Source organism: Buteo buteo, chromosome 14 (assembly GCF_964188355.1).
Source record: "Buteo buteo chromosome 14, bButBut1.hap1.1, whole genome shotgun sequence".
NCBI lineage: Eukaryota > Metazoa > Chordata > Aves > Accipitriformes > Accipitridae > Buteo > Buteo buteo.
In genome coordinates this window covers 18357907-18384138 of record NC_134184.1, presented here as the reverse complement: position 1 = coordinate 18384138, position 26232 = coordinate 18357907, and the positions used below count along the sequence as shown (strand labels likewise).

Genomic DNA, 26232 nt, shown 5'->3' with positions numbered 1-26232 from the left:
AACTCTTAAAGTAGAAAGAACTTTTTTTTCTCTGCACAAATATAATGTTTGGCTTAACTAAGATTCCAGGTTTATTTCCAAATGTGCTCCACCCTATTAACCTTGGAGGTTACTTTAGGTCCCATTAACACTACACCTTGAAACCATGCTAACAAAAAATTGAAAAAGCTTAAAGAGCAGCAGATTAAGAGTACACAAGAAACCATTTTCTTATGAAGTAGAATTCCTGGATGCAAGGATATTTACTGGAAAGTAACATGATAAACAGTTTGCTGTATATACAATAAACACTTGTTTTGGCATCAGTGAAGACTCCTAGTGCTGAATGAGAAGACATTTCTATATCAAATGACTTTTTAAGACTCATTGATTCCCATCAACCAAACCCGATGCTTCTCATAAGCTTTGACTATGAAGCAACAATATAACCTTAATATTTTTAGGTCTAGTAGTCAGAACAAATGTAACAAACATAGCATCTGAACTCCGTAAAATATTCCATGCAATCTACAATTTAAATTTACATACATTTCTGCATGGATAACTGAAGTTCCTTTGTAACCCAAGCTAAAAACACTTCTTCCAGGAATTTGAATCAAAAGGACCATTCATTACCTTCACTATCAAAAGTGCTTTATTTCTTACTTTCAGAGGGAGACTTAAGTCACTACCCTTACTCTAATTAAAATAAAATCAGGATGGGCTTCATGCCTATCTGGTCCATAAAGCAAAACTAAAATTGTACATGTATTTTTTCATCAAAGCAAGAGATAAAACCCAATATATATTCACACTTCTAAAAGGTGCGTTAACAAGCTATACTCATTATAACAATACTCATTGCTACACACTAGTTAGGTTCAGCAAGTGTGCAGTATCTCACATGGTTTAAAAAATACTGGATGCCAAAGAAAAGCAACTGCACTATATTCACAAATAGTTCACAAAAATACCAAGTAATGAGATTATGGGTGAACTTATGTTATTAAAATTTTTTTCAAAGCTATTCTATACATCATCCTTTTCAAGAAGATTACAGAAATATTCTGAAACCTTTGCACACACACTTATTTCACTTTTTTTCTGAATAGTGGCAATATTCAAAGCCTCTGTTAACTTGGCATTCTTCTCACACAGAAATCTTCTCCCATGTCAGCCTGTCATATTTTCAGCAGCCTAGAAACAGAAAAAAATTTATTGCAAGTCAAAGGTAGACACCATGTAGATTAAATTTAATCTTTTCCTGTAAATATTTTATTTTACCTAGAGAACTTAAAAGTCTAAAAATAAGCTACTAAGGAAAATGTTAAGATGTGTAGTGTTGTTCTTCAATCAATACTTTTTTTTTTTAAAATAATGCTGTCAACTGCCATCAGCCTTTAACATGGCCATTTCTGTTTGCTTGTGTTAAACTGTGTATCCTGTATCTGAGCAGCTTGTACCCTGTGCATTTTACCCTAACGCTTTCAAGAAGTGCTCAAACGCAGGAATTTTTTTTCCTTTGGGAGTTTACTACTTTATACAATTTATAGTAATTATTTCTCCCACTCCTACAGATAAATTATTAACACAAAACTTAGAAAAATGACACTATCATAACTGCATAAATGACACTGCCAATTATTCGATCAAGATAATCAGGAAGTATATTTATTACTGAATAACTCAACCCAGCCAACAAGGTACAGTTGTTAAGAGACTGACCCTGACAGATTTTAATCCAGTTACGGCAAAGGATAGCAAAGGGAATGATAAACCAGTAAAAGCAAAGGAAGAAGTAAACCAGCCCTCAATTACTTATATACACATAGTTAAACACATATGTATGCACACATTTAAGCATGTACACACATATAAAATATGTGTGAACATGAGTATAGAAAAAATTTAAGTTAAAAATGAAGTAAAAATTTTGAAAACTGGTGAAAAATAGCCCCGAGTAGCATCCATCTAGAAAAAAATCTGTAAGTTAAATTTTCTAAGAATCAGAATGCAGTCTTCCAGAACAGAGGTAGGCAGGCCAGATATAGGTTTCCCCTCCACCTCCCCAGAAATAAACAAATATAAGATACAGATCATGTTTACATAGACAGTGAAAAATGAAAATCCTTTAAAAGACAAGTGAAGATTTTTTCTGAACCATAGTTACCCTCTCTACTAGCTAAACCGGTAAATGCTAAATTATCAAAAGTCCTATATATACACACGTCATGAAATCCCCTCTTGTTTGTCTTTGGAGAGATTCAAAGCACAAGTTAATGTGGTAAAAGCAATATATGAAGATTACATTAGCAAACTGCATGTGCCCATTTACAAGTACTGCTGCATAGTATTAGGCCTGAGGTTGTAGAAATGAGGTGATGGCGTTAAAGGAGAAAGTAGCAATCTCTTTGTGATATGATGCAGGTAAGGGGGCAAATGGTGGCTACAAATGCCCAGAATAAAAAAATATGTGGGTTTTGGTGGTTGTTTCTTTTCCTTCAGAACAGTTCATCTAATTATTTCTGAAAAGATTTTATTCATACCATTTCTCACTTCATGTTCCATCTAGTTGTATTCATTGCCTCTTCTATGGAACAGTTTAATTTCCTTGATTTAAAAATGAGTCACACCTTAAAGTACAATTTACAAATTGAAGTATAGCAAGTTGAACATGCCTGACACTTAAAAACAAATTTATAAGCTTTTTAAGCAAAAGCATTACCTTTAGAGCTTCTGTAGCCTTGCGCAGTTCTTTAATAACAGATGATAAAGCTTCTGGGTTTATCCCCTGTTCACAAAGCCTCACACAAATAGACAACGTCTCCATATCCAAGCCAGTGTTTAATATTCTTGAAATCTCAAACAGAACTGCAACAGAAAAGATGAAAGCACTTTAGTCCCTATAGACTATGAAATTTCAACGATTGAAAAAGTTATTCATCAACATTTAATTTCTACAGTAGAGTCTGTGAACACGGCAGTCGTGGAAAGCTCTTGCAGTCTGAACCTCAACAACAGCATTCATGTTCAGCTTTCCAGCATAAGCTAGAAGCCACAGCTTCTAACATAAATACCATGCTTTTCTGGTTCAGCAGGCTTAATACTGGATAATGGGTTTTGAAAAATAAAAAAATAAGTGAAGAATTCAATAATTAACATGCTTGCTAATTATGTAAAAGGTAGGCTATAAGAATAATCCATGCTTTTGAACTCCAGATATTGACAAAGAATCATAGAATCGTTTAGGTTGGAAAAGACCATTAGGATCATCGAGTCCAACGGTTAACCTAGCACTGCCAAGTCCAGCGCTAAACCATGGCCCTAAGCACCACATCTACACATCTTTTAAATACCTCCAGGGATGGTGATTCAACCTCTTCCTGGGCAGCCTGCTCCAATGCTTGACAACTCTTTCGGTGAAGAAATTTTTCCTAATATTCAATCTAAACCTCCCTTGGCGCAACTTGAGGCTGTTTCTCCCAAGTAACAAGTGATAGGACGAGAGGAGGAGACCAGTACCCACTGCAACCTCCTTTCAGGTAGTTGTAGAGAACGATAAGGTCTCCCTTCAGCCTCCTTTTCTCCAGGATAAAGAGCCCCAGTTCCCTCAGCCACTCCTCATAAGACTTGTGCTCTACACCCTTCACCAGCTTCGCTGCCCTTCTCTGGACACACTCCAGCACCTCAATGTCTTTCCTATAGTGAGGAGCCCAAAACTGAACACAGTATTCAACCTCACCAGTGCTGAGTACAGGGGGACAATCACTTCTCTAGTCCTGCTGACCACACTGTTTCTGATACAGGCCAGGATGCTATTGGCCTTCTTGGCCACCTAGGCACACTGCTGGCTTATATTCAGTCGGCTGTCGACCAACACCCCCAGGTCTTTTTCTGCCGGGCAGCTTTCCAGCCACTCTTCCCCACATCAGTAGCGCTGCATGGGGCTGTTGTGACCCAAGTACAGGAGCCAGCACTTGGCCTTGTTGAACCTCATACAATTGGCCTCAGCCCATTGATCCAGCCTGACCAGATCCCTCTGTAGAGCCTTCCTTCCCCCAAGCAGATCAACACTCCTACCCAACTTGGTGTCATCTGCAAACTCACTGAGGGTGCACTCGATCCCCTTGCCCAGATCATCGGTAAAGTTATTAAACAGAACTGGCCACAAAACTGAGCCTTGGAGAACACCACTTGTGACCAGCTGCCAACTAGATTTAACTCCATTCACCACAACTCTTTGGGCTCAGCCATCCAGCGAAAAGTACACCTGTCCAAGCCATGGGCAGCCAGTTTTTCCAGGCGAATGCTGGAGTGTCCTGCTAAAATGAACAGGAAGCACATTCTTAAAGCTTTTACAGGGAACGTCAGGAGTTTTCTAGCCACCTCCTTCCACAACTAAACCTAACTTTAGGTCTAACACTAACACTGGTTTAAGGATAAGCAATGCTATTCAATTTTTACATGAATCAAGAGCAGCGCCATGGCAGTATGGAACCTTTTGCAGAAGGAGATTCCAGTTAGCTTTGTGTAGAAATAAAGATCTCTCTCTCTCTTTCCCCTTCCAAACCTTCCCCAGAAGGCCCCTTTTCTTTGATTCTCATAAACAGTTTGTTATATATGTAACAGAACAACTCACTGAGATTTTACTTCTGGTGGCTACAGTAATCTCCACCCTGAGGTTAAACCTCTAGCAACACAGGTTGATTATGAACAGATGTTATTCACACTGTTTCTGTAATCAAACTGCCCCCAAACTAGAAGAAAGCAAAGTAGAAGGTCTTTCTTACCATGTAAAACCAGCATGGCAAGTGACTACTGTCCACTTGAGAGCTATAAGAATATTCTACTTTGGTATACCAAAGACATACTGCAGCCAGATCAAGTGTATGTTTAAGTTAACAGAAATTTGTTTTCTTCTAAAAACACCTGACCTCAGAAGAGGCTAAACTATGAATGTCTATCCTAAATAAAATATACACATTGTTACACAGGAAGCCTGGGCTCCTAAATCTGAAGGCTAGTACACTTTCCACAGCAATTTCCAAAAGCCTTAGTTTGTCTTTAAATCCACATATCGTCCCTCCCATCTAAAACATTCACGCAGAAGTGGAGAGAAGGTAGATGTCCAATACAGTTATGAGAACTTAGAATCGCTGTCCTTCCCAAACAAATCTCTGTCCATCTGCACAGAATGGTCTTAGCCTCCTGAAGCATCAGAGCAGCCATAATAATCCTGCTAGTCCTGCCTTGCCTCCAGCAGCAGGTCAGAGTGGGTAGATCAGTAGCTGAAACACTAATTTTTACAACAGTCCAAATCATGAAGGTCTTTGCTAAGAAATCCTTACGTAACAGTAGCCGTAAGTATAATACAAGGGAAGGTCATGAGAAACTAACAAACACAAAGTGATACCCCCCTGAACACTCCCCTGAGCCTCTAGTCCCTCATTAGGGCACTTCCAGAGAAAGTCTTCATATTTAACAACCCTCAGTGGATTTCTGGGCAGCTTTCCACTCTGCCTGAAATCCATATAAGCTTATGGCATAGCCATTCCATGGAATTCCACAGTGTCACACTACACATTGCTAAGAAACACCTCCTGAACCTGCCAGCTTTGAATCCTCATAGTTAGGCTAGAAGAAAAAGGGAACACCCGATCTTTACTCACCCTGCTTGCATTTCTCAAGGCTTCTAAATCTCTGAAATATTTCCCACTACTCCTAGTGCCACTTCGCTCGCATTCCCCATCCCATAACAGCACCAGGTTTTTTGTATCAGAAAGTATTCTAATTCTGTAACACTAACTGCCCTTCTCAAAACTTTTTCACTGCGTTTTTGGGTGGGTTTTTTTTTTGGTTGGGTGGGTTTTTTTAAGTAATTTACTTCGGTTTTCTGACACGAGCTGTCTACAGGAACAAGATACTGGGGTTCAGATCATTTCAGGCGCTGCCACTCACAGTGCCACAGGCTTGGTCCTTCCTCTCCCTTCCATGCACTTTCTTCCCCCCAGTTTAAATCCAAGATGCAAACAGCCAGCTGACATTACCTCACATTAGCCATCTCAAATAACGAGAAAGAACAGCAAACGTATGCATTCATAAACATTAAACCCCAGCGTTATTCTAAATTACCTAACAGCTAACTAAAAAGCCCCAGAAGAGTCACGCGAGGTCCAAAGACACTCGCACCACGCGGGCATCCAAAGCGTTTGGGACACCACGCGTAACACCAAGCAAAACAGAAATCGCCCTGCACCGAATCCTTCGGCAGCTGCAAACCGCGACCCTCCTCGCAGCAGAGCCGCCTCCCGGGCCGCGCAGCCCTGCGGAGAGGGCCGACGGCAGGAGCCGCTCGGAGAGGCCGACCCGGGGTTGCCACCCCCCCACCACCTACCGTCCATCGTCTCCCGCACCGCGTTGAGGCTGGCGGCGTTGCTCGCCATGGCGACCCCGCCCCGCCCCTCACCTCCCACCCGGAAGCGGAACAAACCCCCCCCGCCTCCTCCCCAGCACCGTTCAAATACTCCCGCCCCCGCTCGCCCCACGTGACGCCCCAAACGGAACGCGCTCGCGTAGCACAGGAAGGTAGAGGGCGGGCTTTCTTTCGAATTTGTGTAGCAGCTCCCCTGGCGGTTGGCCCGTTCGAGAGCGGGGGAGCTCTGTCACTGGTCTAGCGGCGGAGTCTGCGCGTCGCGATTGGGCAGAGCCTGCGAGGGGGCGGGGCCGGTTAAAGAGCCGCCCGGCGCGGCGGAGGCGGGAGCTGCGATCTGAGGCGAGCATGAGCGGGCGCGTCGGCGTCCCGGTAACGGCGGCAGGTAGCTGCTGCGCGGGCCCCGGGATGCCGCTGCTGGGGCTGAGGAGAGCGGCTCGGGGCGAGGCTCGGTGACGCCGTCCCCGCGGGAAGAGGGAGAAGGGGCTGCTCCTGGTGGGGGTATCTTCCCGGGGCTCCCGTCCGCTTTGCCGCCCTGAGGCGAGGGAGCTGGCGGGGCGGGGGGCGGCGGCAGACCCGCCGACCCTTCTTCCCCCCGCCTGCCGTTGCGGGAGGGAGCGGTGCCGCCTGCCGGAGCCCCTCGGGGCCGGGGCTGGCCTCGGCCCGCCGGGGGCGGTTTTAGCGCCCGAGCGAAGCGGGCCCTTTCTGAAGGGGGCTTATTGCCTCCCGGCCGTGCGGGCGGCACCGGGCGTCTGCCCCGCGGCCGGCAGGGCTGCCTCCCGGGCTCTGGGAAGCTTCTGGGGCCGTCCGGTGCGGCGGAGGGTAGGGTCGCCGGCAGCCCCGGCTCGCCGCGGTGGCTGGGGCTCCGCGTCTCCCCCCGTGCTTGCTGCTTGGCTTGCGGGTGACGCGGGGCTGGCTGGCGCTAAGGGGCACCCGGGGAGACCGGCCCTGGGCTACCCCGCCTTCCAGTAATTCCTCTTTGTTTCTGAAGCCCTTGAGTGCCAGCGTTGGGGATGTGAGCTGTCCTCCAGGAATATATTTGGGTTCCTCGCCGTTTTGTTTCTTCCGGTGGTTTTGGTGGTGGTGGTGGCTGGTTTTTTATTTGGTTGGTTTTGTGTTTTTTTTTTTTTTTAATCGTCTTTAATCGTCCTTTTAGTCGCCTTTAATTGTCCTTTCTTGTTTCGTTTTCATAGGTTCTGTTTATTTTTAGTTGTTTATTATACCAGCCTTATTGATCAGCTTCACATGTCAGTAGGTCCAAGCCAAAGCGAACTGCGTTTTTGTTAGTCTTTCAAATGTTTCTGGCTCCTTAAAAACGATTGATCATCTCTTCCCAAAACCTTCAGGATGACCCTAAAAAGTCAAAATTATAATTTCCTTTTTTTATCCCCCCCTTCATTTTTCCTCTCCCTCTCTCTTTTCCAGGTATAGCTTAGTGTTATGGGTGATACAAAAGAAGCTAAAATGCAGATAACACCAGAAACTCCAGGACGAGTCACAGTCCTGAATCCTTTTGAAAGTCCCAGTGATTATTATACTCTTCAGGAGCAGATTGTCTCCAGTCCTTCAGTCTTTAAATCAACAAAATCCTCATCTGTAAGATCTAGTCTTTACTTGTGTAACTATGCAGATGTAGTACTAATATTTTGAAATGCATCTAAAAGTGTGTTTTATGTAGTGTGCTTTAATGTATATACTAAGCTAAAGAATTTTGGTGGCATTTGGTGTTTCTTCTAATTACAGGAGTATGTTGCTTTTAATACTACTCACTTAGTCTTCGTACCTTCCTGATTTCTTTTTTCCTCTTTAGATATTAGGTGTATCAGTAGATTAGCATATACCCGCTAAGTGCCAAAAGTGGTTGAAAGTAGATAAAGGACTGTTGTTGGATGTGGTGCTCTTGTCCTGCTTAAAGTGGAAAAAAAACAGTTCCTACTTACATGCTAAGCAGGCTGGATGCAAGAAAAACTTACTTGCACTTCTGTTATGAGCTGTTTGCATATTCACAGAATCAAGTTAATGACTGTGTATATGTAACATTTTTTAGTTGCAAATTACGTTCTGGTTTGCAGTTGGAATTGTTTTCTGATAAGCAGTAGAGATAATGCTGTGCTAATGAGACTAAAAAGACTTGTTTGGTATATCATTTTTCAAACAGATATTTGAAGAGTATTTTGTAATAAAGTGTTAAATAAAGGGGTGAAGCTGCTTTATTTCTGAATTGGGTTTTGTTGTGCACTACACGTGGCATTATGTGGGAGACTTGGCAGGCTACATATGGGGTTGCAGCTCCTAAGTCTTGGAAATGTGCAGTGAAAGGAAGGCTGCTCTATCATTTAGATAACTTGGGTTAGGTACGGACACTGGGTTTTCATGGAACTGCAGTTTTGATTCTGGCAATCTAGAAGCAACTAAATATTATCCAAAGTTCTGTATCTTTAGTAGATCTGTCCTCAGAAATTGAGAAGAAATTGACACCTCAGTTTATAAATATTAGCTGTAACCTTCCACTTTTTATTATCTTGTAAATCATTGTAATACCACTACCAGGATAAAGAAGCCTGATTGACTTACTCATTTTTTTTAAGTAGATCATTTAAACAGAAACTCTTTTGATTGTCTTTGACAGAAACTATATGGAAGTTATGATTGCGTTGTTCCATTGAAATTTGTCCTGTGGTTTTATTTTTATCTTTTTAGACTAGCAAGCATTAAGATGTCCATTTCTTTTTTTAGACACCAGGAAAATTTAGATGGTCTATTGATCAGCTTGCTCTAATAAATCCTGTGGAAATTGACTCGGAAGATGTTCGACGCCAAGCAATGTATTTGAGTCATGCTAGGTAACTTACCATCTGTTTTTATGCAGTTAACTTGGCTTGAATACTGGAACACTGTTCTTTTGCTTTATTGACATTTCAACACAGCATTAAAGACTTTTTATTCAAATCTTCTACCATAGATTTTTGTGTGTCCCTGATGTGGATGTAATATTTAGATGAGGCTGCCTCTGTGTCGCTCTTTTTTAATGTTAAGAACCACTGATCCACTCTGATTGCAGTTTGAAAGACAGCCAGATAAAAGCAATCAATGGAAGCAAGAAAATGTCTTGCCAATGATTGTTACTAAGCTACCTCTTCTGCTCCTTGTCACAAAACAATTTATCTTCTCGGAGTGTTCCATACTGAGACCGATGAATTGTAGGCTTCTTTGGTCTTTGGGACTCCTGCAGAAGGGTAGAGCTGGGAAAGCTAGTTAGGTAAGCCAGTACCCTTTTTGAAATGTATATATTGGACTTAATGTGAAGGAGGGAAGACCAATAAGCTTGCTGTCCTTGAGGAGAAGGAGATTGCTCGTTACTTGAAATAATTTGGGGATTTGATCTCAACTTTTTCCTTTCTCTGAAAATAACTTCCATGGGGAAAACAAATGAGTAAGTAAAACAGGCTTGGTATTCACGGCTTATCTTGAGGGACAGTCTTACACACTAATAGTACAGAACAACATGCCAAGTGAAGGTAGTCAAGGGAAGGCCACAACTGTGAATCCTGTAGACACTGCCATACATTTCTCAGATACGAACTTGCACAAAGAATTGCACCTCACAGCATGAAGCACCACGGTAATAGAATAATAAAACAATCCTCCATCTTGTTTATGCCTATTGGACTTTTGAGTCCTGTTACTGCAATGAAACACAGACAGAAGGCTGTTTAGGGCAAGAGTCCTCTGAATATTCATAGAATCATAGAATGGTTTGGGTTGCAAGGGACCTTGAAAGGCTGTCTAGTCCAACCCCCCTGCAGTGAGCAGGGACATCTTCAACTGGATCAGGTTGCCTTGTCCAACCTGGCCTTGAATGTTTCCAGGGATGGGGCGTTTACCACCTCTCTGGGCAACCTGTTCCAGTGGTTCATCACCCTCATCGTAAAAAATATTGTGAACTAGACCTAGTGTCTGACTGAACCTACATCTCTTTTGAGAGGTATAAGAAGGAATATGAATCTCTTGCCACAGCAGAGATGTAGAAAGACTGTTAACTCTCCTCAGCTGTATCTGTGAATCACCATGTCTTAATGTCGATATTATTTTTCTTAATGTCTGTTTCTTTCCTGGCCTTCCTCTAGCAGCCAGCAGGTTTCAGACTCTTAATACTTTTTATGTGTTATAAAGCCTTAAGGTTTATGTTTTTAGGGAGTTGATTACATTGTTTCTGGAAGCCTATTAGGTTACACACAAACTAGTTTTAATTTAGATGGCTTGGGTGACAAAATAAACATGCATTGTCCTTTTAGTCTGTCCAACTGTTTCATACCCACTGTGATTATTTTTTTTAATCATCTGATATGACTAGAAAGGCTAGTTCATGTATGTGTAGGTTTGCTGTGTCCATGCTTGCATGTTTCAGTGTACAGAGTGAGGTCGTTATTTCTGGTGGCTGCAAACTGTACATGGTTAAATGCATATATATATATATGTGCATGTAAGATTTTATATGGCAACTGATTTTAATTTACATTTCACAAATACTGCTTTATGGAAACTGAAGTGTCATAAATACAGGTCTTGACATTAAAAGTTCCTGATAAAAGAATTTGAGTTTTTTAAGTCTCTGCATAATGTTACACAAACTATATACTCCATTTTAATAATGCTTGTTAACAAGCCATTTTCTCAATTAGTTTCAACAAACCACAAGCATAGGAAATTTGGTGTATAAATATTTCAAACTGTTAATTCTCCGTTAGTGAAAACAGTTTGGGTAGCAGCACGGTGTAAAAGCTCATGACCACTTTGCGAAGTCTGAGCATGTATCACATGTAGACTTGATTTTGTGAAGTATTACTGTTTCTATAAACTGGGCCTCATCTGTGTGCTGTGTGTTTATTGCACTGCTTATAAAACGATTAGGAGAACTTTCTTCTGGCAGACTGTGTTAGTGAAAAATAGTCTGTCAGTAATTGAGCAGACACAGTGACATAGTCTTGTCCACAGACTTTCCTCTTGCTTTTTTATTTCTACTGGTAGAAATTGAATGTTTCTAAATTGGATGCTATGCTATTGTACGTTAAGTACTAAAAAAAATCTGTACTGCATCTTGTGTACTGTGTCACAGTTACAAGTGCTACGTTGCTTAAAGTTGCATACAAGACTGGCTTGTTTTTATAGTTGTTAAATACATATGACATTTTACTTTGTTATTTTCCTGGAGTTATGCACTAAAGAAAAAACCTCTGCACTAACCAGCACTTTTAGTGGGAGCTGTTTTCCCAGTTCCCCTGTTTCTCCTTTGGAATCTGGCTTGTGAAGATGCTTATTACTCATGATTCACTATGCATAAATACACAATGATTGTATGCTTTTTTTTTTGTACAATAACTGAATTTTGTGCAAGTGTCTTCATAGAACTGTCACTTTAGCATCATCTAGGCAAACATAGTTGAAGATGGCATGTCCAGCTATTGCAGGTCTATTCAAAGTCTGATTAGCATCAAAGAAAGAGGGCTGTGAGGAAAAGTTCATGTATTAGGTACATCTGCATGTGTTTGTGTAGCTAATAATGTCTGTTATCTGACTGATTTCTGAAATTATTCAAGGGTAATTCAGGTATACTAACTGTATGAAAGTATTATGTGATTCAGCTAAGACAATGATGAATATTCATTGTAAAATTTTTTGAATTTTATAAATGACACGGTAGTAACTGAAAGCGAAACTTGAAGGTGACCGTTAAAGGAAGTAAAAATGTAGAATCTCACAAATCATTTGAAGATGGTTGAAGTAACTACAATATTTTTTTTTGAAAAGGAGGTTTAAAAGCTGCATAAGGGAATGTGTTAATTGATCCAAACTGAAATACGATATTGTATCCCGAACTCAAGAAAATAAGGCAGACTAGCTATTTGAAAGGGGGAACTCTGCTGGGAAGGTGGACTGTGTCAGGAATTTGAGTATACAAACATTCCATAAGTATCTTCTGTTGCCCTTTTGTTCCTTGCAGCTCAGTTTTTTATTCTGCTTGATTTTGTAGTGAGATTTTTTTATAAGCATAATCTCATGGCAACTTTAATAGCAAAATCTATTCCTATGACAAGTTCAACATAACTAAATGGATTATTTTGGAAGATCAGTTATGATGGAGTCTTTGTCCAGAGAAAAGTACTTGCTGATACAAGGAGTAAATAGATATTTGCAAATATGTACTTCTAAATGGTACAGATCTCTTTCAAATGAACTGAAGTAACTGAGAAGTGCATTTATATTTCTAAATTTATGGTATGAGATTATTGCATATAACAGTAAAAAACCATAAGATTTAGGGTTTAGTGCAATTTCATTTATAATGCTTCTCTTAAGCATCTGTAAAAGAACACATGGTTGGACTTTTTTTTTTCCAGTTATGTGATGGTTTTGATAATTTAGTTGTTTTTCATTTGTTACTTAGAATTGATAAGGAGACAGAAGACAGAAGGCAAAAAGCCATTGAGGAGGTAATAAAATTTTCTGTGCTATCAAGTATTGATTTGTTTTAGCTACATACCTACAAAAAAAAAATCCATGTCTATTATAGGATTTTAAAACCCAGAAACGTATTATATTTTACTGGTCAGTAAGAAAGTAATTTTGTGTCCTCATCCCTTGTGGTTGTAGTTGGAATCCACATGGTCTTTTTCCTCCCATCTTTTTTCACACACCTGTAAGTCAAAACGGCAGATTTTGTTTCTTTCATGTTGGTTGGCTAGTGGGAATGTAGCTGTAAGATAACTCTTATAAATAGTTAATTTAAGGTTAAAAATGATTGAGTATTTTGGGTTTTACAGTAACTGTTAGTGTTAGGTAGCTTAGTTTCTTCTATTGCATTTCTTTAAATATAGTAGAACCTTGGTGATTTTGTTTCTTCCACAGTCTGCTTAGTTGGAGGCAAGACCTTCTTCTGGTAGCTTGTAATACTTTCTATCTATTTTTCATTTTATTTTTACTATCCATTTGTCTAGCAGAGAAGGAAAAGTACAGTGTTTCAAATCTTCACTATAGAAATCTTCATTGTTATTTCAAAAAATAAGGCTCTGACAGGCAAGTCTTCCTTAGTGTTATTGACCTTTTTATATTGTATCATGCTGTTATCAGTTTCTGTCTCTATAAACAAAAAATGTTTTATGATTCCATAAAAGTGCTATGTAGTTGACCTGCAGCAAAGATACTTTGTTGTTCTAAATCTGCATTAAAAAGCGTATTTCTTCTTTGTGAGGCATAAACTAATGGATTATGCAGCTGAACAGCTTGAAACCAGGTCTCTGATAAAAATTATGCTTTGAATAGTGGGGTGTTTCAAGCTGAGTTTTTTTCATTTGCTTTCAGTCTTGCATTTATTGTGAGAACATGATTTGCCCTGTATTTCTTGAAGCTATGTAATAGCGTTCATCTCAGCATCAGGGTGTTCTAGAGTGCAACTGTGACAGCAGATACAGTTTCTGATTCAAAGAAAAAGAGTGAAGTGCCAGTACTCATAAATGTTTCACTGCTAACCAGTTTAGCCAAATACACCAACAATATTGCCAAAAAGCCTTGATTTTACTGGTGTTACTGTTACTGCAGTGTCTCTTTGGCACTTCTGCAAAGTAGCTCAGTTGTCAAAATACAACAATTTAACAAACTGAAAAGTTGAAAAGAATAATGTTAAACTACTGTGCAGTAAGTATGATAGAGACAATTCAAATTTTTTAATGAATAATTAGTGTTAAATGAAACTTGTAAAATTTTCACTCTGCAGACTTGAAAGATCTGAGGTGGTATGTGTCATACAGAACATGGGGGTCTTCAAATCAAATTGTTTTTTCTTTAACTTCTCTGGGCCTGAAATAATGAAATGTATTTTGGGTATAAGGGATAATCTCTACAGGTTTTGGGGAAGGAAGAGTTAAAATTCTTAAAATATAGATCTGTGAGTAGCAAAAGGTATGACTTAATTTTTTTTTGTTCAGGTTGCTAATCTAAATTTAAGTTGAAAGTCTTCAATTTTTAAAAATGCTAAGATGGTTTATTTCTATTTGACTAGTTTTTCACAAAAAGACTCATAGTTCCTTCTCCTTGGACTGAACATGAAGGCAAGCAAGTTTCTCAGTTTAATTCAACTAAATGTAAGTTGCTTTTGTGTGTCCACCCAAAATTATCTAGCTTTTGGAGAAATTATCAAGCATAATTTTTTTCAACCTCAATTTAAATTTTAAGAACCAATGATAAAAGATGGCACAACTGATAGATTTTTAGCTGTTCTCTCCAAGTGCTTTCTTTGTTTAAAAATCATTAATTAATCCAGAATCTTACATAATTTTTCCTTTTCGTTATTTTTGGTTCCTGCCCTTAAATCTTTTTCCTTTCATAACCTGTCTTTAACCAGTTTAATTTTCACACACAACTTTGCTCCATCAGTACTGGTAATAGACAAGCCTTTGCTCTTTTCTTTTGATATATGCATATCTGACTTATTCTGACTGCTTCCCTGCCAATATAAGTATATGGGAAACTGAGTTCCATATTTTTCTATCCTTACTTGCTATGTAAATTCCTGTTGTCCTCTGAATGTCTTGCTAGCTCACTGTCACTGTACATAGGGTTGTGGGGTTTCTAAGTTTATTTCATTTATGCTGTTATTAGATTTTATTTTGTTATTAAAGTTTATATATAACCAACAGAATGCATAGTAAATGGATTACCAGCTGGAGAAGGTGCTGAAATTCTCTTAATCAGCTATAACGGTAACCTTTTTTCAGTGCTCCTTTCTAATCTTTTCCAAACTTTGATGCAAAATTTTTTTTTAGTTGTATTAAATATTCTAACTTACTGCTGCTAGGTTTCAAAACTCTATATGCAATGCATGCTTAAATTTAAGTTCTTATCTGTTTTACAGCCATAGATCTAAATTACATTTCTCCAATTAGAAGACAGCTAACTTTGCATCCTGGGAAGAGCAATGGTGGGTAAAAGGAAATGTATGAAATTACAGGCTTTCTCTAAAGCAAAATTTTTTTTTAATCGCTATTTAATTTCAAAAGGGAATGATTTTTTTGGTTAGTACTCCTCTAGAAATAATTTTTCTTGAACTGTATGGTACTATTGATTTTAATATCAATTTCTCAGTAATTTCATTCTATTATATTTTTTACAAAGTAAAAACTGAAGTCCTCTGTAGACTGTAGAGTGCATTTTTTCCAACCCAATGTATGCACTTTTTCTGAATTAAGAAACTAAGGTTTATAGGTAAATTACAGTTTCAAGAAACCTTTAATGTGTTGGGTTAGAGAATCTTGATTATTTTCACTGACAAATAAATAGCAGAAATCTTAAGAGATCTTTTAAACTATTTTATTTTAGATAAATAGGTAGTGTTTTTTCCCAGGGTATTTTGATGATCTTTCTCCCATTTCCTTTTGAATCCTTCCTTTCTTCAGAGACCTCTCTCTTCAGTTAAGAATGCCTTTCTACAGGCTTTTATGTTACAGCCCTTGATTTTTTTGTGTCTAGGCCTAAGTGTGCTGCATATAGCGTTGTCAAATCAGAATCCTAGCTTTAATTAACACTTTCCCTCATTGCAACTGTAACTTAAATAGCTCAATTGCAGTGTGATTTAAAAGTGAATTTTTGTTTCTACAGTTTTAGTAAAAGGTCACTGCAAGCTAATTTTATTGGTTTTATTCATTGCAGCTGCTTGTCAGACAGTACTGTCTTTGCCAGTGGATTTTAATTTAGAGAAAATACTAGGTATGTCACGTAATATCTACATTTAATTATGAATGTCTAAATAAAAAACGTGGTTTTGTATTGTTTGCTGTTTTGGGGTCTTATGAAATAGTGAAAACCTAATGTGAATGAAAGTTCTAAGTATGCGTTCTAAATAGTTATTGTGTGTTGCATGGGACATCTGACTTTAAATGATATGATGTGAGTGTAAGAGATAAAAGAGGAGGGATATGGAGGACAATTGGAAAGTGATTAAAAATTCTGAATGCATAAAAGGTAGTAAGAAGATGCCCCCTGCCTCCCCCAAATAGAGCAGTTATTTAACTTGGCAGAGCTGTTTGACTTGCAAATTGCTGGCCACGAGGCTCATAGCCCAACCTTGCCTTGAACAAAGCTATGCTGTAATTCTGTGCCCTTAATTTAACTGAAGCCGTGGTGGTGACTGGAAGTTGTGTGGCGGCAAAAAAGCCATGACCGCTGAGTGGGGAGATGAGTCCAAATTAACTGTCTAACTGCTATATTGAGCAGTTGCTGCCAGCTTCTCAGGCAAAGGGACTGGAAAGGCCTGTTCTTATAGCTCATATGTGGGAATAGTGGGTATAGCCAGCTCAGAGGTTTTTTGCTGCATGCTCCTATACCAGTATTGAAGTTCACAACCCTGATTGTGGGCCATCAAAATTAAAACAGAACTATATCAGTTACTTTTGCGTTTCATCTTAACAAGTGCTTCCATCAATGCATAGTTTGTGAATTAATGAAAAATTTCTTCTACAAGGAATATCCAATTAGAATAGAGCAAAAAACTGAAATAACCTGGTGAGTCTCAGCATATTTTAATGGGTCTTTGTTAACATCTGTATGCTTTTCTACTGTAAACTGCTAACTGCTTTGACTGTCTTTGAGTTGAATCTGGTTTGCCTTCGCATGTATCATGATGACCATCAAAGCGTATGGGAGACCTGAAAAAGGGTGTAGTTTTGCTTGGGTAATTAACGACTCCTTTTTCATAACTTGGATGTGAAGAATAATACAATTTTGGGAAGAGGCCAGTAAGTAGATGCTAGCCAATATTTACATTTTTTAAAAATGAAGACTTTAGTATTAAAGAATGATAGGCAGAAGTGGAACCTTAGTAGACAGAGTAGACTTTTTGTAATGATAACAAGTGATCCTTTGGGATAGGTGCCTAAACTAGATTAATTTCTTGCTGTATTGGTAAATTGGATTAAATGTTTTAATTTAGTTATATATGTCTCTGTAGTCAAGATATCTTTTTTTCTTGTATTCTTACTGGAAATGACTTCTCCCGCATGTTTCTAGGTGAATATTTTAGAACTGATGAATTTGCAGATCAGTCTCAGGAAAATCTGAGCTCTTCATCACTCAGAAGAAAGCTGTTTTTAGAAGAAAATGGAAGTGTATCTGAGTGTTTGTCCCCTTCTCTGCATAGTCCACGCAGTAGTCAGCCACTTGAAGTGCTTTGTTCAATAGACATATCTCCAGTACGGTGTAGAAGCCCTCTGGAAACATCTAGTTCAGTAAGTAGCCTGTTTTGTGGGCTGGATGGGATGTGACTCACCTGGCACAGGAGTAGTTCTCAGAGCAGGCTGTACCAGTTCTGTGTTCTGACAGACTTCACAAGATGAACAACCATGTTTTAATAAGCTATAACTGCTTTATGAGAGAGTAGGTGTTAGACCAAAGGGTGATAGGGTGGGGGTTTTTTTCAAATTCCAAATTCAGAAAAAAATATGTGAACAAAAAAAGTCTTGAAAGAATATATTACTGACTTTTATTACATCAAATTATTATGTTGGGCCGCTGTTCTTTTGTATAGAAGGAATTATGCTTTATGTTATGAAAAGGAAGTAGGAACTGATACATATACAAGACTTGCTGAAAGCATGTTGAAACTTTTTTTTTCCCATAAAATGCGTGTATAAAAAAAGGCCTGTTTAAATCCATGAACTGCTGTCTAAAATACTAATTGATATGAATAGGTGATATAATTATTTCCCTTATGGCTCATAAACTCGTTCATGGTGGAAGAAAGAACTTGTGGATCTTTGAATGCAGTGCTAAATATGCTTTTTTCTTTTCCATTGACCAGAGATTTCAGATGAGTAGACGTTTATTAGAACAGAGAACATGATGTCTGTTTTTTAAATAGAGCAAGATGAGTCTTATTCCCAGGTGGACATAGCACAGATAAACTGATTTAGGGGGTATGGTTTTGTCTGTCTGGCGACTGAAGTGCATGTTAAAAAAACTACCCCAGCAAGAGTGTGGCTTAAGAAAAAATTCTTCACTATGGTAACCTAGTAAAGAATTCCTACAACATAATTATACTGCTAGAAGTTACTTTTCTTTTTGCACCATACTCTTAAGCAAGATCACAAGCACTGTTCTTTTAAGGAAAAGTATTTTGTTTGCTGCTGAGTTAATTCAGGTAATATGGATTCCAATAAAATATAAATAGTGTCTGGCTTTCATATGCATTGGTATGAGTAAGAAATTGAGATTAAATACTTGACTATATACACAGAGAGCATTAATTCTCAGTTTAGGCTTCTCATAGATCTTAAATATAATGGATATTATAGTCTTAGTTGGTATTATGTGACAGTTTGAGTCCATTGCTCTTTTTCTATGTAGAGGCATAAAGTCCAAGTGAAGAGCTGCAACTGGAATATTTAAGCTGAGCTATTGATAGAGAATGTCGTTGTACAGGATTAGTTTTCCTCAGTGCTGCCATATTAAGGTTTTTAGTTAGAACACTTTATATATATACATATTAGTCAAAGTTTTATGCTGCTTTTCTTTTCTTTTTTTTTTTTTTTCCCCCCTTTAACTGAAGGGTCAGTTTTCATCAAGTCCTATTCAGGGAGGAACGAGGGCTTATAGTCTGGGAAGTATAACCAGTCCTACGTTTCCAGAGGGGTCTCCTGCACATAATGGTTCTCCTACTTTTTCACCAATTGCTTTTCACATCAGAAAGACACCACTGTCAGGTATGGTTTAATGGTATATCTGTTATTCTTTCTTGATTTATATATTTTTGTTATAAAACCTGCTGCATTCTTACTGGAACTTTTTCTCTTCAGAGACAAGTTACTGTGCTTGGCAGACGAGCAGTCCCCTCCTATATGACACATATACTGTTTAGCAGTGAAATATCTTAATGATGTGAAACTGTGAAGTGTATCTGCTTGCAAAAAATCAACTCAGGAAAATATTTTAGAAGAAGGAATTGTGACCTAATTAGAATGAAAAAAAAAAAAAAATTAAAGGATTAATCTAGTGTGAGGAGGGGTTTTAAAGCCATATGCCTGAACTAAGTCAGGTCACAATTCTGATTTGGCCCAACTTGAAGCATTTTAATTGGACAAAGAATGTTAAACTGAGTTTTCAAATCATGTGATCGTGAAGATCATTTGACATTAAACTGGCTAGTGAAGAAATCATGAACGTTTTGTGTCCTTATTGCTCTAGGAAATGTATTTCCTGTTTTGTCCATTACCTGCTAAGACATGTTGTCATGTTTATACATGATTTTGCTCTGATAAGCCTTGTGGTATTTCAACACCATTATATGTGGAGATTGCATAGGTGTTTTCTCACTTATTTGATTTTCTTGAAAACTACTGCTGCCCCAAATTTTTTAAATGCCTATAGAATATGTGTATTGGTATTTGTTTGGAAAAAAGCCACAGAACCAGCCTTCACACATTTTCCTTTGAACACTATCTAGTGTTGACATTTGAAAATGCAAGGCCTCCAATAGAGCAAACCATGTCATAGGAAACAAATTTGGTGGTAAAAATGGGATGAAAACTTGCCTTTACCATGATAGTTTAAATGTGCTGGTGGTTTGTTTTTTGGGTTTTTGGTTTTGGGGGTTTTTTGTTGTTGTTGTTTTGGTTTTGTTTTTTTTTTTAAGGCGGCCTTGGAGCTGAGAGACAGAGGTCAGTGAAACACTATGTAGTTGGCTATAATTATTCGAAAGACTCTAGAGCTTTGAGGATGATGACTTTAATTCCATCTGATATCTGATAGAATAACTTTGTTGTTTTTTACAGACCAAAGAAAATTTACATTTCGTTCTCCAGATATTCCTTCTTCCTCAAGTAGAATGACACCCCCAAGTACAAGAAGTCCTTATATAGATGGTTGTTCTCCAATTAAAAATTGTTCTCCTATGAGGCTTGGAGCTTGTAGAGGAACTGCCCAGTATCAGACTTCTGTCATTAGAATACCAATTGCAGTTGAGAACCACAGTGTGGATGAGGAAGACAAGGAAAATGCTTCTCCAGCAGAAGCTCGGTTCCCAGAAATGGATAATGGAATAAACTTAGGTCAGCAAGACAGTGATACTTTTGCACATGGTACACATCTCGTGGTAGCAACCGTGTCTATTGCACCAGATCACTCAGAAGCTTGTCGTCAAAGGTTGTCATCATTTCAGGATATAGAAGGCTCAAAGGAAAATAATACCGTAGATATGGCTGATGCAGCTGAAGTGTCAGAGGAAAACGCTTGGATAAAAGAAACAATTGGCAATAGCAATGCACCAATGACCAGCTTTATGACGGGGATTACTTTCAGTATTGAAAACTCTCGCATGTGCATGTCACCTCTTGCAGAAAGCAGTGCAATTCCTTGTGACAACAGTAGTATTCAGGTAAAAATAAAAATCTTTTTTTTGCTTCTCTGTAAAACTGAGCTTGACATGGTAACTTTCAATATATATACCATTCTGGAAGTAATTGTCTATTTTCTCTTATTGGATGTGGCATGCAGGTGGTATTGTTACTTTTATTCTTTCCCCCCCATCTCCTTTTTCCTCTCAGTGGAGTTAGCGTAGCAATTATTAATTTTTTTGTGTTACTATGCATAGTAATATACTTAATCCAAAATTAATTCTGACAGACCTGTTTACAATTTGCTTTTGTTATTAACTGAAAATTTGTTGGATTAAGTTCTGTTAATCAAATGCAAGTCGTATCAGGTATGAGAATCTGAGGGGTTTATTGGTGTTAAATTGCAGTAGATTTTTAAAGCCCTGTTTCTTGATTTCAGGTGGACAGTGGTTATAATACACAGACTTGTGGAAGCAGCATTATGGATACTGCGGGGGCTGAAAACAGTTGCAGAGAAAATGATGTGAATACTAATGTGTTTCAGAATAAATCTCATCTCCTTAGAACAAAGGTAGGAGTTAAATTGTGATGCAGAAGTGATAGGTTTCCCATCTAAAGCATCTGTTCCCTGTTTTATTCAGTTTCAGGGAGCCTGAGGGGGAGAGACTGTCAGGTGATAATAGAGAGTGTGTTAATGTAGCATCATTTCAAGTATTATGTTGAACACAAGGAATAAATGCGGGACAAATATTATAAGCTGGCAACAAAATTAATGTGTTCTATGACAAAGGCAGAGGTAGTTTCAGGGGAAACTGAGGTATATGCTTGAAGGGTAGTTGTGAGGCTTCTTATGGCTTCTGATGCATTGCAGTCTGTTGTTCTTGCTGCTCTTTTTATTGCTAAGTTTTTAAATATGTACCTGTGGACAAGCACATCTTTGGGGAAAAATTGCTACTACTTTTCATCATCTGGCCTCGAGTTTCCTAGACCATAGCTGGGAACTTTCTGCTTGGGTACAGTCTCTTGATTACAAGCCCTTTGATGACAATACATATCTAGCAAGACTCCCAAGCTCTTAATCTTGTCACTGATGGGAAGGAGTTCTACTTCTTCCACAGAATGGGAAGCAAAGCTAGTTTCTTTGGAGGAGAGAGCAAAGATCATCTCCTCTCACTTAGTAATTATGGTCTTATAAACTGAGTAGCTTATGGTCTACTACTTAGTGTTGTTTACAGTCCTTGAAGGAGAGACAGTACTGACTTCACTTCTGTATCTGACATGCTAATAGCCACTTCTCTGCCAAGGTAAAGAGCAGATTGATGGTGTTTTATAGACCATTGACATCAAATTTTGAACTGCTCATTTAAGATTAGGATAACTGTGCCCTTACAGGAAGAACAGATGGATATTTTATCTTTTAAAAAAAATAGCCATCTACTCTGAGGTCTTGCCCCACTCACCCTGTTGGACATGGATTATACATATGAACATACTCATAGGAATAAATGGTCTAACACCAAACCTGTCCTAGAGACTCACCAATGTCATGCAGCTGCCTTCTCCCACTGCTAGTCTTTCAATTGCTAGATCCTGACTAAGCCCAACTTTGCATTTTGGATTAGGACTAAGTGTGGAGGCATCAACTACTTCATTCAACTCTCACAACAGAGAGCCCACAAAGAATGAAAAGAAAAAAACATGCACGTTGCTGGCTAAAAGAATCCAGTCTGGGTCATTCAGAGTATGTGTGCTCTGAAAGGAGGTTCTGGCTGACAGCACAAATCTCAAAGATTTGTGCAAAGAAGACATTACCTTTCATTTGAGAAGGGGAGAGGTGGGAGGCTATAAGGTACTAATTGTAACTTGAAATTTTTAGGTAGTAAGTTTGGATCTTGTTTCTTTGGGGGAATTTTTGTGAAAAAGGTTTTAAAATTAACTTTTCCTTATTAACCTAGGAGTGTACTGTTTTAAACCATAAGGACAATCAGTTGCTGAGAGCGAAATCTCCAGAGAAGCAATCCTGTTTCCAAAAAACAAAACCACACAGTACAGTATTTGGTCAAAATACAACTTGTAACATTTCTGCCTGGAAACATAAAAATGAAAATCAAGTTCAGGTTTTTCACAAAAATGGTATGTAGTTTTCTGATGGAGAACTTAAATTGTGTTGTCTAATAAATTTTTATATATATATGACCTCAATTACCTGGAATTATACATACTATTTTGCTTTTTTAATGCAAATGTAATAAATTGTCTGGTATATATTAAGGGATTTTTTAAATAATGTGGGGTTTTTCAGGTCTTACTAACAAATTTATTGGTATCATTAAGCGATCCTTTTGAAAATTAAGGTGGCTAAACTTGGTACAAAGAAACCATAGTGTTTTTTCAGAATTGTGTTCCTTCTGTGATTACGGTAGATTCCACGAGGAGCCTTGTTTCGAAAGTTTGGACATAACTTCAGCTTCAAGAGGAGTATTTCAGATGGACTGGGCAAACCTAGGGTAACTTGCATAGCAGCCAATGTCACTGCAAAAACACCTACATTTTAAGACACAACTCCTGAAGGCATGAGGGATTTTCTTCCATGGAGGAGAGAAAAAGTAAAGGAGTATTAGTTTTGATTTGGACTGCTTTTGCCCTGATCAGATTTATCATGTGGCTTCAGGAATACTAGCACTGGTACCAAGACAGTGTCACTGGACAGAAATGAACTGCTGGGGGTGTGATAAGAGCAGGGCTGGGGTCACAAGAGAGGGGTGAGTGTCTGTGGGTATCAGTCTAAAGTAACAGGGATGAAACTCAGCTGTGACTTTCATGAGGAAAGAATAAAACTAGTGTTCCAGAAATGGGTCCCTGGAATATGTATATGATTTAGAGTTGGCTGCAAACTGCTAAAAATGGGTGCTTTGATTTTAATACCAGTCTAGTCCTTTTAATTAAGTTTTCCTCGTCAACAGCTGCATGAAAACTCCATTCTAGTTACGGAAATAACGCACTTTTCCACAACTTAAAAAAGGTTTAATTTGCCTAGTAATAAAATAAGCTTTATGTCAAAAGAAGTCTTTTAGCAATTCTTTGAGCAGTTTTTTCCTTGGTTTGACAGAGAACTGTCTGTCAGTTAGCTTTACCATGTACTTAAGTAAAATGTACTATTGGTTACCTTAAAATCAATTACTAAAGTAACAACACTATCATTTGTATTAGTACTAATCTTGAAGTCGATCACCTGACTCCGCCAGTGTCCCCTAAGAACACTCGTGTCCAAATTGATGCTCCAGTACCCTTTCGAAGGAACATAAGAAGGTGCAATAAGGTTAATTGGTCTCAGTACATCATTAAGACAATGGTGCAGCTTTCCTTCTATTAAAGTAAACCATTACACTTTTACCTCCCTCTTATGCTTAATTCCCAATATTATTATGTTGCTTACAGAAATTGCCAAAATATTTAGATAAACGTTTAGAAAAATAATTAACTTTTTGCATGCCACTTACTGCAAAAAGTATTAATATAAACAAACTCTTGATACTTTCAAGAAAAACATCAATGAACAAAAGTAATGGAATGAGGAGGGTCTGGAGGCCCAGAACTCCCTTTGCCTAATCAAATCTGATTTGGTTGAATTCGATTGGATTTTAAAAGAACCTTCTGGAATTTATAAATGTGAATGGGGGGGAAAAATCCATATGGTAATCTTCTAGTGACTAAGAGGGGAAGAAAAGATAAGGGAAATACTGAGATTTCTGGGCTCTGTTTGTCAAGCTCTGAAGTAAACCGTGTTGGATTAATCATAAAGGAAAGTCCATTCTAGTATGTGCCCCAGGTGAAGTAGTCTTTCTCTGTTCATAGCAAGGATATCCAGTCCGAGGATACTGGATGGACGTTCTGCTTCCCATTCTGTTCCACAACCCACAGGAAAGCTTGTACCAAAGTGATAGACCGTGGCTGATGAGTAACTATTGGCACACTAAGCCTCAAACAGTTAGTCACACCTAAATTCAAAGGCAACTGACACCACTTTTTAAAAATCTGAAAAGGGGAGGTGTGAACAGAATTGCACAGCATGAAAAAGCAATGCATTAGACCTGAGACTTGTGTGCAAGAGTTTTGTAAGGTTCTGAAAGTTATTTATGGCCTTGTGTCTTTTCTGTTTCTCATGATACTTCTTTTTAACAATAATCAATTGAAAGGGTGAATTTCAGATTCCTGGACTGTACAAAGGATTTATTTTTGCAAATGTGATTACTAAAAATAGTAATGTTAATGTAAAGCGGAAGATGAAAAGCAGGGCAGTCCAAATTATGATCTGTTTCTGAACTGTTTGGCATGATATGTATAATTAAGATTTCATTTTATTTTTTTAATTAAAACTTTATAATGATATGTTCAATGATCAGACCCTATGTGAGTATTTTCTTAAAGGTAAGGGAAAAGTAACATCAGAAATGGGTGAATGTGAGAAGTAATTAAGGATCCCCACTCAAATAAATTGCCTGTATTTTCTGTCCCATTTTTATAGTCTTCAGTTAGATGGGAATTATTTATTTTATGAAAAGGTGCCTATTTTTTATTATGTTTGTATAATTGTTTTGTAGAAGAAACCTACTGTGCAAATTATCACGGAAATCATTTGACCATTCTGTTTCTCTAGTTGTACTTAATGCATTGGTTGGTACACATTGCAAGAAACGGTCATTGTTTACATTAAATTAATTTTGGTAGTTTTAACGAGGGTCCTTTAACATGTATAACTGTAAATTGAGTAGTGAAATAGAATAAAGACATCTCTTTCATACCTAGATTCTTTCTTTTTTTTTTTTTTTTTTTTTGGCTACAATTTGCAGCATCTTACATGGAGTGCTGCCTGTAACACACAACACTGTGGTGTTTGCGTGGGGGGCCTTGGGGCACAGAGGAAGAGGTCAGGCCATGAGCTTGGCAAGCTTTTGCTCTCCTGCATACAGGTAAAAAATGGGTTCAGTTACTGTAATATATGGTGCTGAATTAAAAGTGCAGTACCAGTTATACATCTAGTCCTCTGCACATCTTTCTTTAAAATTTAGTTTCAAGCTTCCAAAGCCTTTTACAACAGTGGTGACAAGATTCAAATGTCTGGTTCATAGGGTGGGTTTTTTTTCTCTTGCAATCAGTTAAACACATTGTCTCCTTTTGATGCCTTTTATAAATACGTACTTATTAAATCTGATCCAATCCTTTAAAATGACACCATAGAGGGATCTGAGTAAATATGGCCAAGTGACAACCACGTATTGATCAGCTGTGACCCACTGATTACCCAAGCAAGCCACTGAGGAGTAAGTGACTAGTAGAGAAGTTTGTGAGCTCTAACTCTTCAGTGATCTCTGAGGAACAGCTGTAGTACATGGCATTGCAGTTTTTTGGCTTTGAGAGCTAGGACTTGGCATCAGGAGAACCGCT

General features: G+C 38.3%; 2 protein-coding genes across 5 annotated transcripts; one reads left to right on the top strand and one right to left on the bottom strand.

The window, feature by feature from the left end:
• Positions 1–611: 611 nt before the first annotated feature.
• On the bottom strand, positions 612–6503 carry MZT1 (mitotic spindle organizing protein 1). Its single transcript, XM_075046088.1, has 3 exons — positions 6374–6503; positions 2705–2850; positions 612–1176 (listed from the first exon to the last, which is right to left on the bottom strand). Exons 1-3 carry the CDS (start codon positions 6420–6422, stop codon positions 1153–1155), a joined length of 219 nt encoding a protein of 72 aa, XP_074902189.1. The 5' UTR covers positions 6423–6503; the 3' UTR covers positions 612–1152.
• A 226-nt stretch (positions 6504–6729) lies between these two features.
• BORA (BORA aurora kinase A activator) lies at positions 6730–25988 on the top strand. Of its 4 annotated transcripts, XM_075046084.1 has the most exons (13): positions 6730–6794; positions 7835–8005; positions 9146–9252; positions 12855–12900; positions 14466–14547; positions 15318–15383; positions 16112–16168; positions 17468–17685; positions 19005–19158; positions 20227–20828; positions 21227–21358; positions 22743–22920; positions 23211–25987. In XM_075046084.1, exons 2-13 carry the CDS (start codon positions 7850–7852, stop codon positions 23246–23248), a joined length of 1836 nt encoding a protein of 611 aa, XP_074902185.1. In that variant the 5' UTR covers positions 6730–6794; positions 7835–7849; the 3' UTR covers positions 23249–25987. The 4 variants fall into 4 exon arrangements, with proteins under 4 accessions (XP_074902185.1, XP_074902186.1, XP_074902187.1 ...); XM_075046086.1 differs by lacking the exon at positions 7835–8005 and having other exon boundaries at positions 6753–6794; positions 23211–25986; XM_075046087.1 differs by lacking the exon at positions 6730–6794 and having other exon boundaries at positions 7263–8005; positions 24643–25988.
• The last annotated feature ends 244 nt before the right edge of the window (positions 25989–26232 follow it).

Bases quoted from the DNA above. Each gene is read 5' to 3' on its own strand.
- MZT1 (XM_075046088.1), bottom strand. From the start codon at position 6,422: ATGGCGAGCAACGCCGCCAGCCTCAACGCGGTGCGGGAGACGATGGAC. The intron at 2,851-6,373 runs GTAGGTGGTGGG...TTTCTGTTGCAG, and splicing joins GGTGCGGGAGACGATGGACG to TTCTGTTTGAGATTTCAAGA. The intron at 1,177-2,704 runs GTAATGCTTTTG...TTCTGTTTCTAG, and splicing joins AGGCTACAGAAGCTCTAAAG to GCTGCTGAAAATATGACAGG.
- BORA (XM_075046087.1), top strand. From the start codon at position 7,850: ATGGGTGATACAAAAGAAGCTAAAATGCAGATAACACCAGAAACTCCA. The intron at 12,901-14,465 runs GTAATAAAATTT...CTATTTGACTAG, and splicing joins GGCAAAAAGCCATTGAGGAG to TTTTTCACAAAAAGACTCAT. The intron at 19,159-20,226 runs GTATGGTTTAAT...TGTTTTTTACAG, and splicing joins CAGAAAGACACCACTGTCAG to ACCAAAGAAAATTTACATTT.